The 15,797-nt window shown below is 40.7% G+C and overlaps 1 protein-coding gene across 3 annotated transcripts; it reads left to right on the plus strand.

Annotated features, from left to right (window-relative positions):
• On the plus strand, positions 1–15,486 carry fbxl18 (F-box and leucine-rich repeat protein 18). 3 transcript variants are annotated; one of them, XM_041230215.1, is made up of 5 exons: positions 1–185; positions 1,026–1,223; positions 1,575–3,136; positions 3,813–4,031; positions 13,804–15,486. In XM_041230215.1, the coding sequence occupies exons 1-5, from the start codon at positions 165–167 to the stop codon at positions 13,958–13,960; spliced, it is 2,157 nt and encodes a 718-aa protein (XP_041086149.1). In that variant the 5' UTR covers positions 1–164; the 3' UTR covers positions 13,961–15,486. The 3 variants fall into 3 exon arrangements, with proteins under 3 accessions (XP_041086149.1, XP_041086150.1, XP_041086151.1); XM_041230216.1 differs by lacking the exon at positions 13,804–15,486 and adding an exon at positions 5,943–7,508; XM_041230217.1 differs by lacking the exon at positions 3,813–4,031.
• Positions 15,487–15,797: the final 311 nt, after the last annotated feature.

Consider the following 15,797-nt stretch of genomic DNA (forward strand, 5'->3'; position numbering starts at 1 on the left):
GTCGTTCCGGTAGCTTTAACTATCAAGCGCAGTTCAATTAAAAGAAGCAAAATCTTGCTCTTATATACATATATAAAACACATATTTTACATATAGAGTTACAGTAAAGTTGTAATACATTTTGCCTGTCTTGTAATAACAGGACTTCGTATTTATATTGGGAAATGGACAACCAAGAAGCAGAGGTATGGTACTTTCAGCGTATTGTTGCTTATTTAAATTGTATATTGCAATATGAATAATTGAGAGGTTTTCTTGGTACTTAAACCTGTTGATAGAAACACAAAATCTAGGTGTATGTGTGTGTCACACACAATCGGTAAGACACGAACAGCGAAGAATTGAGTAAATCGTGTTACTTTCGAGCACAGACAACATACAGACATGGAATACGTGGGGTTTGTATGTGCAGAAATATATTGCAATTACATAGTCAGCTCAGGAAGCATACTGAATAAAGCAAGGAAGGTAGCACCATGATCACCCTAATGCTATATAGGTGATTTTTTTTTAGGCGTTGTTTGTTTCCTTGCAACACTTGCTGTTAATCCCTTTCATAATGTAAGATTGCTGATTTATAAATGTTTCAGGCAGCAAATAAGAAGACAGAGGAGATCAGCTTTTTGCATACCTAGTGTGTTTCTAAACCACGATAATGGAGCAGCCAGACCTCGGGAATGGAGAATAGTGGTGGGATTTAAAAATCAGGATCGCAAAAGTGAAGCATTGCCCCACCTAGTGGAGAAAAAGTTTTATGTTAATCCCCACACCAAAGTCCACGATGAAAAACCATGCATCTCCGTTTCAAATTAAAATATAAACGTGATCTGTGAACATATAATTTGCTAATGATATCTGTTCTTGTTTTACCACATTTAAAATAAATAAAGTTGCCTTGCATTTACCATGTTAAGATGGCAGAAGCTTTTAAAATAGAAAATTAATAATATAATGTAATTTGCTTTCAGCTGTTTATTATAGGGTATTCTGAAAAGCACAGTCATTATTTGCCATTCTTTGTTTAGGAAATACCAAGTGAGGATCCAGTGGACAGTGACAATATCAATATGACGGAGTTCTCTGATGAGATCTTGCTGAACATTTTGAAGTTCGTCCCCACCCATGACGTGGTTCTCAGCGTCAGGAGGGTGTGTAAGAAGTTTGCCAATTTGTGCCTGGACAAGAGCCTCGTCTCCACCGTGCGGCTAACCAGGGACTACCAGGTAATCTAATACCCTCCCCTCCCCTCCCCCTCCCCTCCCTCCCCCGCTGGACAAGAGCCTCGTCTCCACAGTGCGGCTAACCAGGGACTACCAGGTAATCTAATACCCTCCCCTCCCCTCCCCTCCCCCGCAGTTTGATTCGTTCCTGTTTTACTATGTGTTTAATAAGAAACACCTGAGCTAGTTACCTGCTCACCTGGCTAATTAAGCTCATAGTAAATCTTGGAATGGGTGAAATTGCTGTGCAACAGGAGTTCCATCCCTGGGATTAATATATTTAACTTTAGAGACTGGCACATGCAATTGAATTTAAGATTGTGTGTATGTGTTTGTTTGTTTTTTTTCTTTTAGGCAAGTGATGACAAAGTTAAACAAATGATCAGAGAGATTGCCAGTCAAATCCAGGTGCTCAACATGAGCAGCTGCTACTGGCTGTCTGGGCCAACAGTTGACCAGATGTCCAAGTGCAAGAGCCTGGTGAAGCTGGACCTGTCTGGATGCCGCTTGACCTCCTTGCGCCTCTCCAAGATCCTCTCCTGTCTCCGGGCCCTGCGTTCCCTCGCCGTCGACATCAGCCACGGCTTCGACTCCAGCCAGCTGAGCAGCGAGAGCAAGGCCACGCTGAGCCATGTGACAGAGCTCAAGCAGACGCTCCACACACCCTCCTATGGTGTGGTGCCATGTTGCACTAGCCTGGAAAGACTCCTCTTGTATTTTGAAATTCACGACTTCACCAGGGAGGGGACTATGGTTTCCTGCCAGCTGATGGTGGGCCAGAGCAGTGTCCCACACTACCAGAGCCTCCGTATTTTCTACTCCAGGCTGGCCCCGGGCTACGTCAATCAGGTAGTCATGAGGCTGTACCTGACAGTGTTCAGCATGCGCATCCCACAGAACCTGCGGGCTTTTGTCATCTCCATCCCTGGGAATTTCCCCGAAAGCGGGGCTGCAGCCAAGAACCTCTTGGAGGGCATGTCCCAAAACGTTGCCCTCGAAGCCCTTCAGCTGCCTAAGACCTGGGTGGACGGATCCTGCCTCCCACACATCCTGAAACTCAGCACGCCCTCTTATTTAAATTTTAGCCGCTGCCTGGTTTTCGGGAATCAGCTGATCCACAGAATGGTGCATGACGGCAAGGACCTCAAATCCCTGGTGAGCTTGAACCTCAGCGGCTGTGTCCACTGCCTGTTGAGAGACTGCAGCCGCAAGGCCGAAGATGACATTGACTGCGACACTGTGGAGACCCTCGTGAATGCTTGCCCTAACATAAGGCACCTGAACCTCTCTGCGGCGCACCACCATAGCCCTTCCCATTCTGGGAGTCACCTGTGCACAATCTTATCCAAACTGAAGCACCTGCGTTCTTTGGCGTTGCCAGTCTGCACTGTTTCAGAGGACGGCAAAAGCTCTGATCAGTCGCCGAGCAACAGCCTGCAACCTGTAGCTAAAACTGCTGTTACTCTGGGGCTCATAAAGAGCGCCCGGATAGGCGTCCAGACTTACAGTCCTAGAAACAGCTCGGACCAGTTGGGCAGGGACCTGCCCAACTCCAGCTTCAAGGTGCTGCTCGACAGCGCCTCTCTCTTGGAGGAGTTGGAGCTGATCGGGTCGAGCTTCTCCTCTTCCATGCCGCGTAACGAGCCCGCCATCCGCAAGGAGCTGCCGCCCTGCATGAGGGCCAGGCAGGTTGGGGACGAGGACATGGCATGCGTGGGGTGCCTGGGGCTCCTGCAGAGGCTGACCCTGGCACAGCTCCCGGGGATTGTCAATGGGGCCGGACTGGTACATGTTGGCTTGAAGTGCCAGGAGCTGCAGGTTCTGTCTCTTGCTAACTTGGGCATGCTTAAAAAAGTAACTTACATGCCCTCCCTCATTGAAACACTCAAGCACTGTAAGCAGCTGAAAGACCTCAGGTGAGTATTATTATTATTATTATTATTATTATTATTATTGTCATCACCTGTACATTGCAGTCCTTTACTGAGAACCTTTTCACTGTTGCCAGTAGGGAGCATAATCTCCCCAGTCTCAGATTGTGAATAGTTGCTGCTGCTCAGGCTAGCGCTCATATTTCTAGGTAAATGATTCACAGGATTCCATGTGGGTTTCCAAATGACAGTACTAATGACCTAGTTTCTTTTCAGGTTTTCCAGAAATATTTTTTAACATTTTTATTGTAAACATTGAAATTTCAAAATAGGCAGTATATTAAAGAACTATGATTTTTCTTTGTATTCACTTTAATAGAACCACATCCTTTAAAAATGAACATGCCAAATATAAAGAACCTGAGTGGGTGGGTATGGGTAGTATATTGACTTTTTGTAAATATTGCCTGTAGACACATGATTCAGTTAATCTTAATCAAGGTTCTGCACCGAGAGAATCTTTCTCCTTGCAGACAGTGTGCTGTATGGACTGCTCCAGCTTGCCATTCCTAACACTGCTTTGCGAAGCTGCTTCAGCACAACCCTTGCTACCTGATAAAGTTTCCACACTCCTGTCCTGCTACTTATCCTTTACTGCCCTTGGTAACACATCTAATCTCACTTTGACACGAGCCTTACCATTTGTTTGGTCTTCCCGCAGACTTGAGCAGCCTTACATCAGCGCTAACTCGCAGTTTTTCCAGGCCCTGAGCCACTGCCTCTCCCTTCAGCGCCTCTGCATCATCTCCCGCCACGGGACCTTCCAGCCGGACGCGGTGATGTCATTCATGGCCAGCTGCCGCGATGTCATTATGTGTCACATGTTTATGGGAGAGACCTTGGTGGCTTGCAAAAACCTGCAGCAGGCACTTCTTCAGAGGTAAGCTAAACAGGGCCAGCCGAATAACCTGCCAGTAATCGATTACGATTTGGAGCAGTGGAGTGGATTCATAGGCTTGTGCTGACTGAGCAGTGTTGCAAGTAAAAATATGACATGTTCGGCGTGGAAGTCAATCACGGGCACACGTATTCACATTGCTTTTTCCAAGCATTATTTTGCCTTGAGCAAGTTCACACTGCTCTTAATCATTTCCCAAAAAGAGGAAATAAATCCAGTGTGAAATTCTGACAAATGGTCTTCGGCATCTTAACCCTTCCTGAGGGTAGGTGTAACTTCCAGAGTGCGCATCGCTGTCAGAAATGAAATAACGGAAACTGCTTAGTGCACAGCAAGTCTGCTTACTGGCCATCTCGACTGTGAAGGCAACATGAAGATGAAAGCAGTAGGATACTAATCGTTCTAAGGCCACTGCTAGCACTTGGAAAAGTGCCTGCGAATTAAAGCATTAGAAATGAAAAGTTGCACAAGGAAACAGTGGGGGTGTTAATGAAGTAAGTCTGCAAGTGTTGTTTAAGAATCTCAGCAAGAACACCTTTTAGTGTGAAATGAAGCCTGCTTGGCATCGTGTTGGGAGAGGTACTATTTTTAAACTTATCTGATCAGGAGCTGCACAATATATAGCAGAGGTGTCCATAGCCTTGTAAAGAGGTATGGAAATGCATGTGAATATCAGCAGAGCAAGAACAAAGCATGCAATTTACCAACGGCAGACAAATGGATTCCAGATCATTGGCCTGCTATAATAATAACACAATACAATACAAGCCTATCTGGAAAGCCAGTGTTGCTGTATTGATCATTTTGAGTTTGCACTGTGAAGAGGAGACGGGAGGCAGTGCTGCACAAATTTCATTCCAGCATCACCCCAGAGTGGCACAAAGAATGACTTGATGTGTAGCTAAAAGCAAGTGACTCATGTACTGGATTCCTACTCCTAGATCTTCTTTCAACACTTAAATTAGGGTGACCCCCCTCCCCCCAGAAAAGTAGTTGTAATGATTTTCCATCTTGGCTGGTCACGTAAGTGCGAGGCACTTGATGGCTGATTCCAGCGTGGTTAGATGGGTGCGGGCTGATTGATCAACTTGCATTCTATTACAACAATATTGAATCGTACTGCTTGTCATCCTGAGGCTGTAGTATTGAGTTTTGTTTTTTTAAGGGCAGAGATTGTTTATCTTCAGAGCTGATTATTATTGATCTCAAGGGACAGGGTGTTATCAGCTGATGTCAGATGAATGGCATTGAAGGATTTCGAATATGCACAATGCAAAAACTCATCAGGGCTTTTTACTTTTATGAAACTTTCATATAATAATAATAAATAATAATAATAATAATAATAATAATAATAATATTAATAATGAAGAAGAAGAAGAAGGAAGTTTGATTGATCTAAAGTAAAAACCTGATGACTTGAGCAAAGCTTGGCTATGTTTGGCAGGGGACATATGAAACAAATTGTATTTGTTATTGTGTATAGAATAGTTTGTTTAATATAGATGAGCAAGAACATTAGGTTACAAATATCATACAGTAAGTGTTCACTGCTACTGTGTTTGTGCAACAGAATAAGTCTTTGAAGAAGCTTTGGTCTGGAGAGGAGGAATTACAAACATCTGAAGCAACACTGCCAGCTAGCCTACCCATTAGGACTACAGAATTATTTATTTTTATTCCAAGCCCCATTGCAAATGACCATTCCCATCTTTACCAAGGTGGGCCTGCCATGTTGTAGTAAAGCATCCTCTTGACCCGGGCCCCTTTTTGGATTCCATTTTTGTTCAGCATTTTCACCATTTAAATCTCCTGTCCTTGAAAGTGCTGCCTGCATTCAGAATCCTACTCAACATGCCTTCCAGTCCTACACTGCTTTATTGTCTGTTCCAGATCTCCAGGCTCAGTGCTCGGCAGTATTCAAAAGGCACACAATGCATGATCCAGCCCCACCTATGGAATGCCTCAGAGAACAATGAGCAAAAGCAGCCTTTGAGGTTTCATATGAAACTGGAGCATATCGCAGCCCTTCTTCTGTCACTGAGGGACAGCGAGCGCCACCGAAAACCAGATGCTGAACGTCCCTAGAAGCAGGGTGCTGCCACATGCATGCATGAACAAAAAGCTGCAAAATGTCTCCATAAGGCTTTAGCTTGCTTCTGCAGAACTTCAGGTGTATAGGCATTGTGTCCATGTGCTTACACTCTGAACACTTCTGCAAACTTGTCTTTGTTTCAGTCACTGGGGCTGCCACGTTATTTATTAATTAACATTCTTTATATTGCATGTTGTATTAACATTAATGCAGCATGCAATATTAAAATAAAATAAAAAAACAGCTTGGGCAGAGACATTGCTTGTGTAGTTAACAAGGTTACAAACATATATTTATATTTTCTTTTTTTTTTTGCTATCTGCAGCGCATTTGATTTGCTGCAGATGAATGATTATGTTTGAGTTCTTCAGAATCCTGTTTCCAGCGTCTTCATTCTGATTAAAAAAAAATACAAACGGAGCTTTCTTTATTAAAAAACAAAACAAAACAAAACAAAAAAATCCTGTCAACAAGTACATTGCAGGATTGAGAGAAAATGTAATTGGCATAGCATTGCAGACATGTCAAAATGCCCTGTCCTGAATGGGAGTGTTTTTCATTGTTTGATCACCAGATGGAGCTGTTGTAATGCAATGTTGTGGCGCTTCTGCAAGTAGCCAGTTTGAGTTGATAAGGGCTGGGGATAAGTTTGAAACAGAGATTTGCCTATGGTAACCAGCCTGGTCAAAGACTACTTAACGCTAGATGCCTGCCAGGATTTCTTTATAACAAAGTTAAGTTCAGACATAAAATACGCTCTGTAGAGAAAGAACATAATTACAGTAGGTACTTCAAACACTGCGTGCTAATAATGGGTTCTAGGCATTGCAAGGCTTTGTAAACACTGCCTTTGTGAATTTTTATGCCTTGAATTTGAAAACAACAGATTGTCGCTCCAACTGCATGTGATTTAGGTTTGCATCACATACATAAATGCATGTTAGCAAAGAATCGGGAAGAGGGCTCCTCCAAGATAGCAGGATTTACAAGTTTTGTTTTTTTTTCCTCTTACCTGCCTCAGGCTACTTAATAAATGAAAAATAAAAATAACAACAACCAAAAAACAGCAGAGCCCAACAATGAAATTACAAAACTACCCAAAGGGATGCAGCTGTGTGGAAATTTGTCAACCTAAGCTGAAAAAATAGATAATTCGATCATCTGGGAATTGAATAAGCTCAGCTTTTTAGTCCGGGCATGGCCCAGCAAAGACAAGCTGGGGAGTGAGCGGTGTTCTTAGAATTTTATTTAAAGGCCCTTCTGAACACATGATTTTGGTTATTGCTTTTACAGAAAAGGAAGCTTTTTAGTTTAAGGGCACAAACCTTTTTGATGCTGTGTGAATATAATGCTACTCCACTGGCTGCACCACCATATATATATATATATATATATATATATATATATATATATATATATATATATATATATATATATATATATATATATATATTATATATATAATCCCATATAGTTCCTACAAGACACGTTGTTGTAAAAAAAATAAAAATAAATAAATAAATAATAATTTGGCTATTTTAGTTTTTACAGCTGAGGTTGGGTTTATGTTTTCCAAAGCAGGAGTAACTGCATGGAATTAATCAGTCTAATGTTTAGTTCATTGAACTGCAATACTTCATGTATTTTATTCATTAAATGCATTCAATCTGTGCTAACCTTTTAAGCCCCCTGGGGAGATTTCTTTAAGCAAAGATTGGGGTTGTGGACTATAGAACAGCATGCTAAAGCTCTCCTTTTAGAGAGAAAAAATAAACGGATTAACGCAAAAATATCAGATGAGATCCAAAATGGATTTCTCTCTCAGTGGTCTAATTTAGAAGGTTTGTCTTGAAACATTAAAAGGTTGCTGTTTCCCTGCATTTCTACTTTTTTTTTTTTTTAATTTGTTGTCTCCAATTTTTTATCCCGGTTTTCTCCCCACTTTTAGTATGCCCAATTATTATACGTATCCTCGTCTCACCTCTCACAACCCCCGCCCCCCTGTCCCCCTGCCGACTCGCATTCCTACATTTCTGTAGCTTTTTCTTATCTTTTTGTAATCTGGTCTGGCCATTTTTAAGGAAATCCTCTTTTTTTTGTTTTTTGAAGTTTGGCCAAAAGGACATCTTCCAATTAAAACTGCTATTTAAAAACTAAAAAGAAAAAACGTTTATTCATGTAGGAGGATGTGTGGTCCAGTGGTTAAAGAAACCAGCAGGTCCCCAGTTCAAATCCCAGGTCAGTCACTGAAACTCCTTGTGCTCTTTCTTTCGGGTGAGATGTTGTTGTAAGTGACTCTGCAGCTGATGCATAGCTCACACACCCTAGTCTCATATCTTGTAAAGCGCTTTGTGATGGTGGTCCACTATGAAAGGCACTATATAAAGATTATTATTATTATTATTATTGTTATTATTATCAACATGATTATGATAAAGCCAGATGTATATACTTTGAAGTAGGATTATATAAAAATGCAGCAAATCCACTTAAATAAAAGTTTTTTTCATATTCAGCCCTAAGCCTATGATGACAACATCTATTGTACTAAAGGGATGCTCAGGACCTGACTGAATGTGTTCAGGTGGTCTCCAAGCAATTTCCAGTGGTCTCCTTGCAATCTCACACATTACAGCAAGCATGTTTGTGAAGTACCCTGAATGCTTCTCCTTTCTCTAAACATATCAGGAAGATGAATGTAGAAAGGGAGATGTGTTAACACAGTTGTGTTAACCCTTCAGTAACACTTTAAAATGACATTGCCCTCTCCCATCTAATAAGGCGCTGCGGATGTCAATGTGTGAGGCATCGGGCTGCAGTGAAGGACGATTGTATTTTACATACTGTAGGATTGACTTCAATATTTAACCCAAGCATTACATGTTTAACATGACAGCTATACTGCGCCTATTCAGAGTGGGAACACAGAATTAATCTAGAGACTCGTAGGGTATTCAGTGTCGAGTGTTCTTCTGCATTAGCCATCGTCATTAGTTACTTTATCTTAGCATGAGGATCAGCTGGTCTCTATTGGTCCCTCTTGAGTAATAGGCTTTGTGCAATGGATTCATGAATTCATATTTATAAAAGGTACGTTTTCAGTTGAGAGCTGGATATTGGAGAATATGCTATTGCATTACTCGTCCATGTGGAATGTCTTATGCAAACATCTTGCTTCTGATGCCTCAGTCACATGTTGCAGTGTCCTTGTACCGGTACAAAGAGAATAAGCTAAACTAATATTAGGTGAGTGTCACTGGTTGCAGAACCTGTTGCAGGGGGGGGAAGTGGTCAACTTTTTGCAATTTCTCTCGTCAATCGCAGCTGTTTTGTAACATGCCATTTATAGCTGACCTTTCACACAGTGTGTGTTTGGTTTTGTTTTCCCCATCTTTGAGGAAGCCTAGAGAATTTACTAAATGCACTCTGGACATAAGATTGAAAACAGTTGTGCAGGTTCAGACATGAGAAAACCGTAAATGCACTTGCTTATTATGCCTCGTTGACAGGGAGCAGACAGACATGCCCTCTTTCTACTCTATCTGTAAGGCTCTATTCATTCTGCCAACATAAATATTTGTATATAGGTGGGGTTACATTTACAGCTGTGGCCAAAAGTTTTGCATCACCTTGAATTTTAGGATTCATACATTAATGGAAAAAAAAAAAAGCTATGTAAACATAATTTTCGATCTTTTCGTTAAGTATATGGGAAAATTTCAAAACGGTATGTAATTCAATATGTTAACGTAACATCAAGGGCGCTGGAACTAGGGGTGCTGGGGTAGCACCCCCTGGCTTTGCATGGCTTCCATCATATACAGGGGTTACAGTTTTGTTCAATGGCTTTCAGCACCCCCACTTTAAAAATGGTTCCAGTGCCACTGCGTAACATTATTCAGCAGGTTTTATTTGACTTTATGAAGCAAACTGTCGGCCATAGCTGTTGTATCTGTGTTAAAACTGGGAAATAACATTTTGACATCCTAGCTTTAGTGGCCATGGAAGGGAAAGTTTATACGCATAAATATAGCAACGTATTGAATGTGGATTCTCTGGAAGACACTGAGCCCAGGCACGTGTGGTGAAGGGGTGGAGCTGCTGAGCTGAAACCCTCTGTGTGGACGAGCCTTCTGCCTGTCTTGCTCCAGTTTGTAGAGCTCTTTAGAGCCCATGCTTTGTTTAAGAGAACAGTCCTGAAAAACTCAAAACATTTCAATGAGTCAAGTAAGGCAGAAAATATTTGTGGTGATGATTTCGAATGAACTGGTTAAACACACCCAAATCCAGCATGCCTTTGCGGTTCCTTCAAAAGTTGAAGGTCAATATTTACAATAACTGAATTACTCGAAACCACAAAGCATTCCAGGATTTGCACACTTAATAATCACTTGTTGTTTTGAAAGAACTAAAGTAATTGCGCACACAGTTTGTATTTATTAATGGGCAAGGAAAGTAACACTTTTTCGCTCTGCATATTGTTTTTCTTTCTTGCTGGCTTTTCCACATTTTTCTCTCCTTCACTCCCTCTCTAGCTGCCTGTCAGCTATGTGGGAGATGACAAGACAAGAGCCATCAGGCAAATAATCCCCTCTTTGTTCTGCTAGAGAGCGTCACAGCTAACTAACTCATCAACAACATGGGGAGAGATGGGCGTACCGAAGCAGAACACTGCAGCAAGTGCCGGGGTATTACCTTAACAGCACAGGACGCTCATTGTGAAGGGGAATATTAAAAGTTAAAAAAAACACATCAAGATGAGGCTGGACAGTCTTGCATCCTTTTGAAGTCCAGAGAGCAGGGTTACCTATCTTGGCAACACACAACCCCCCACCCCCAGTCCTCTATTATACCCTTGGTTGTCCATGCCAGCCTGAATGATGTTTTCTGCTTGCTACTAACTAATGGCTCATACCCCATAATAAATCAGTGTGCACCTGTCATGCTATCAGTTCATACTGCAGTATGTTTTCTAGTGCGGCGTGCCCCCTAAACTAACTATCCATGTGTTGCATAATATTTCCCACTCCAATATGCCAAATGAAATGATGTGTGAAAATGACCCATTCGTCTGCAATCTGCTTTCTATCAAAGACCTGGTCGTCATTTTTTTTTTTTTTTCCCTGCATTTTCTTGGCTATTAAAATGTAGGATTTTACAGAACTGTCTGAAAAATAAAGTCAATTATTTCCATTAATCATCTTCTCACATATACACTTAATCTAGCATCCCCCTTATGCATACAGCAGTGAAATGCAGCATTTCACTTTCAGGGAATTATCGGCTTAAATTAGAAATTACTAAAATAAATGTGCTGGAAACACTGTGGTGTGCTTGGAATCGTTTAGCATGCTTTAGATGTTTTTATTATACATCATGGTTATGTGTGTGTGTTAATTTTCTCATGCAGTAAAAAACTGCTATCATAATCCACTGGTGTTATTGCAGTTCAGTAGGATTCCTTGTGAGGAAGAAAAAAAAGCTAAGCTAGGTGAAAAGGTACATTTTTAGAGATTGAAGTTACACAGATGGATCCACTGATCTGACTTTCATACTGTAGAAAGTGCTAAAGCTAAAAGTGTTGTATACTTCCTTAACCTGAAATATAGAGAAAAGAATGGCTTTAAAAAAAAATAACAAGACGTTCCTTGGTTCTTGTGGTGTGAGGAAGTCTAGCACAAGAAGTTTACTAAAAAGAAAAAAAAAAAAACTCCCGCTGTAATTGTTAATAATTTCTCTGAAACTCCTTTGTCAGTCACAGATTGAAACTGAGCGTTGTTTCTTTTTGTTTTTGGTCTGATTTGTTTTCACGTGTCAAACGTTATCTATGAGGTTAAGATTACATTTTGTATGATTTACCGTAAAATCAAGACTTGATTGAACACCAGAAGGCAAACTGTTATCTTTAATAAGTCTTGCAAATAGACCAAATGTCATTTGGAGTTATCAGTTTCAAACCTCTCTCAGTAGTATTTAGGAACCTCGTCAAGCATGTCAGAAACTTCAGATGCAATTTGGTTGGTTAAGAAAAGTGGGATTTATAATCTGTTAATGTAACGGATTTATAATTGTTCCCGACTTGTTTTCATTTTCATTAAGTCAATCTGCCCATTCAATCGTTATGTGTATTTCTTACAAAGCAGGTACAAGCAAGAGTTTTGCTAATGGAGCTTTTTTTTGGTGTAATCTGTCTTGGCTTTATTATACCCTGTGGGGTGCATATCCCTGGTGAAAGAAATGCATTCATATGTATGTTACTGCTCATCCAATTGTGATGGTACTTGTTTGGGGCATTCATTAGTTCTTGTCTGTATAAGGACTAATGGTAGCTTTCTTATTCAAATGTTGTGGTTGTAATTTTGAAGCGCTTTAAAACAACAAATGTCTGTGATCGTTATTTTCTGGAGATTTAAGTCTTTAAAAAAAATAAAAAAAATCACTACAGTTATCTCTCACTTCTCTCCATCTGCTTAAGGGGGTGCGTGTGGGTGTTTCTTCTAGCAAGTTGCAGCTACCCATCCTTCATCAGTTTTGAGTTGAAACCACCTGCCCAGGTGTGCAGAATACACAGGGGCCCCCTGTATCTCAGCAGTGTGCTGTGATCAAATATTTCAGCCTCTTCTGCAAAATAAGAGGGGTATGACACAAGCTGTTAACATCTCAGGGTTTTTTTGTTTTGTTTTATTTTTTGGTATGTAGGCATGATGACTTCTTCATGTTGGAGATGTGATTTAAACAAATGCGTTCAAAAAGTTTATGCTGTGGGTAATTTTGTTATTTGGTAAATGCTCATATATTTAGACTTGATCTGTTGTAAATATTTTTCTTTTATTTACTGAACAAATATGTTTGTATTTGTACAGTAAATAAAAGCCTGACAGAGTAGTGCAAACAATGCATTTACAAAGATTGTTGATAATTTGGTGTGTGCACATGTATATAATTCAACTACAGCAAATCAAATATTAGCTATATAAGGAAAAATTACACTAGCAAAGACTGCATTGTTTACATTTATGCACTAAAGATAAAGAGCGAAAGGCATTAGTTGCTGTTGCTGGTGGAGTTGGTAATCTTCAAAGTATTTTTTTTTTTTTAATTGCATCTAAGCTTTTCATGTTTGCTTGGTAAGTTGATAGAGGGGTAGGAACTGCACCTGCCTTTAGGTTGCCTCACCATTATCAGCCAGATTTAAAGGCACTTAATATAATTAAAGGTCCACAAATCTTTCAAACTACCATCAAATTAAAGTGCTTATGAAAACTAAGTCCAGGCTGCTGTAGATATGAGGCAGTGATCAAAGGGCCGAATGTAGTATGTATATAAAAAAAGAAATCTTGTGTACCCGTTTAGTTGCTGACTTAAATCCCTTACCCCAACATAATGATAAAAATCCACATACGTGGGCTTACTGGCAGTGAAAACTGTCTCCTCAGAAAGCAGCTGCAACTTAGAAAAAGTCATTAAAAGCATGTAATTCCTTTGCTGTGGATTACCTGGGAAGTAGTAAAAAAAATAAATAATTAAAAAGCAAGTAAGGTGCGGTTTTAATTGAATCCTGTACTTTCCATCTTTACTACCGAAAAAGGTCAACATAATAAAAGCGTTTCAAACATATTTCAAACAATAGTCTATTAACCATTTAGTTTTCCCGCTTAGTTTTCAGGAGGAACGTCCCGCGTTGAACGTGATCATCTACCCCTTGCTGCATGAAGGGCTGGCCAACGTAATCCGCGATGCCCCTCTGGTTCACCTGGAGGAGATCACGCTGTTCAAGAGCCGCGTGGCAGAGGACCCGCCCCGTCTGTGGTGGTAGAGGCAGCTGCACGCTCTGGAAACAAGCGGACAGCGACAAGCAGAGGCTCTTCTGGGGCAGAACTGGCACTGCAACCGACTTCAATTATAGCATCCAGGTAGCCCTTCTGTTCAAAGATAACATATGAGACCTCCGTTCCAGCAAAAGCCAACCCAGCACCAGATTCACTCTTGAACAATAAAATATCAGAACTTTTTTTTTTTTTTGGTGTTTGTTTGACAGTTTGTTTTTTTAAGATCTCTTTTCCTCAAGGCCCTCATTGCATTTGTGAGGGGGACTCCTGCTGCCTGTAAATTTTCAGATTGTTTACTTTTGGGTCTGAATCGCACTTGAAATTGCCACACTTTCAGGTGTGTTTGCAACTGATGTATATCTTGCTGTCTCAACAGAGCTCTTATGCTGATACAAAATGTGCACTGCCTGTCGGGGCCACAAAGTAGGGGACTATTACTGTTTGATTACTTTTCAACCAGCACTGCTGTCACAGCTGTCGTCTGACTCCCGCAGTGAATATGAATGTGAATACAAAGGCAAAGTGTATGCAGTATGTATCACCTTTGTTAATGGCTCCACCAGTAAGGCTTGGAAGCCATTGGTGGTGTGAATGTTACTGATTGCTAATTTTGTATTGATCAATAGTAATTCTGTTTGCAGTGCAATCTGGTGCTTCTTGAGAAGAAGTAATACACCACCTGACAATGAAACCAAATCGCTCTATTTTTTCCCATAATGCAGCTCCCCTCAGCCTGCCTGCAATACACATTTACAATCATCAGGGAAGAGCTAGGCGGTGTAAAGGTTAGACTCCTTTTTAAGAATTCAGTTGCAAATATTGCTGCACTCAGCGTGACGTAAACAACTGAAAAGTGAGATTGAGGAAAGTCACACTACCTTATTGTGGCTCAGTTCTCCACTGCTGTCAGTCTGGGCCCTTTTAGAAAGCTACAGATAACCATGTGCAGGGTCTCAGCTGTGTTATCCTGGGTTAATCACTCAATTTTAAAAAGACTCCTTTTATTTAAAATCAGTCTGGCTTTGTAGAACACATATCTGCAGTAAACACACAATGGAATAGACTAGCTGCCTCTTTGCTTGCGCATTAAGGCACCACCACACCCCTCTTAAATATTATATTTAACCACTGCAAAAAACAAAAGCTAATCGGTTTCCACAGCCAATCAAAAAAAGGGGGCCTTGTGATGTACCAGGGCCATTGTTCTGAAGTGTTTTTTTTGTATTTTTTACATATGAAAAACTCCTTCTAGTAGTTCACATAGTGTTATAGTTTCGTTTCATGTACAGCGTGTAGTGAACCATGCTTGTCCACATGCCTGTTTTTCAGTACCTGTTCGGGAACTTTAATGAATTGTATCTGTGCTTTTTGTTAGGTCTTCTTCCAGCTCTGCTACTCTGGGTGTGCTTGCTTCCATAAAGAACACACTACAGGAGGTCACTAAAAATCTGACTTGTTACATCTGTGATCCAGACTGAGAACTAGTGATTTTAATAAAATGGAGAAAAAAAGAGATGTTTAGATTGGGCTGTATAAGTTCAAGAGTCTTGTAATTTGTTATTTTATTTGACCTGCACTTGGAACTGATTGAAGACAATAAAGATTATTTTCACATGGGTTAGAATATGGAACAATACCCCCCCCCCCAGCGATATGCCTTGAAGCGCTGTCTAATGAGTACACTCCAGTGCATCAGTGACTGCATACTGTAACATGCTTGCATATGAACGTTTTGCAACTGTCCTTGGTCACACAATGCCAACAGTTGTGCCTTAAAATAGTTTAGCTGTATTAAAGTGCATCCTGTAATAACCATGCTTTAAA

Source organism: Polyodon spathula, chromosome 26, assembly GCF_017654505.1.
Source record: "Polyodon spathula isolate WHYD16114869_AA chromosome 26, ASM1765450v1, whole genome shotgun sequence".
In the NCBI taxonomy this organism is placed as follows: domain Eukaryota; kingdom Metazoa; phylum Chordata; class Actinopteri; order Acipenseriformes; family Polyodontidae; genus Polyodon; species Polyodon spathula.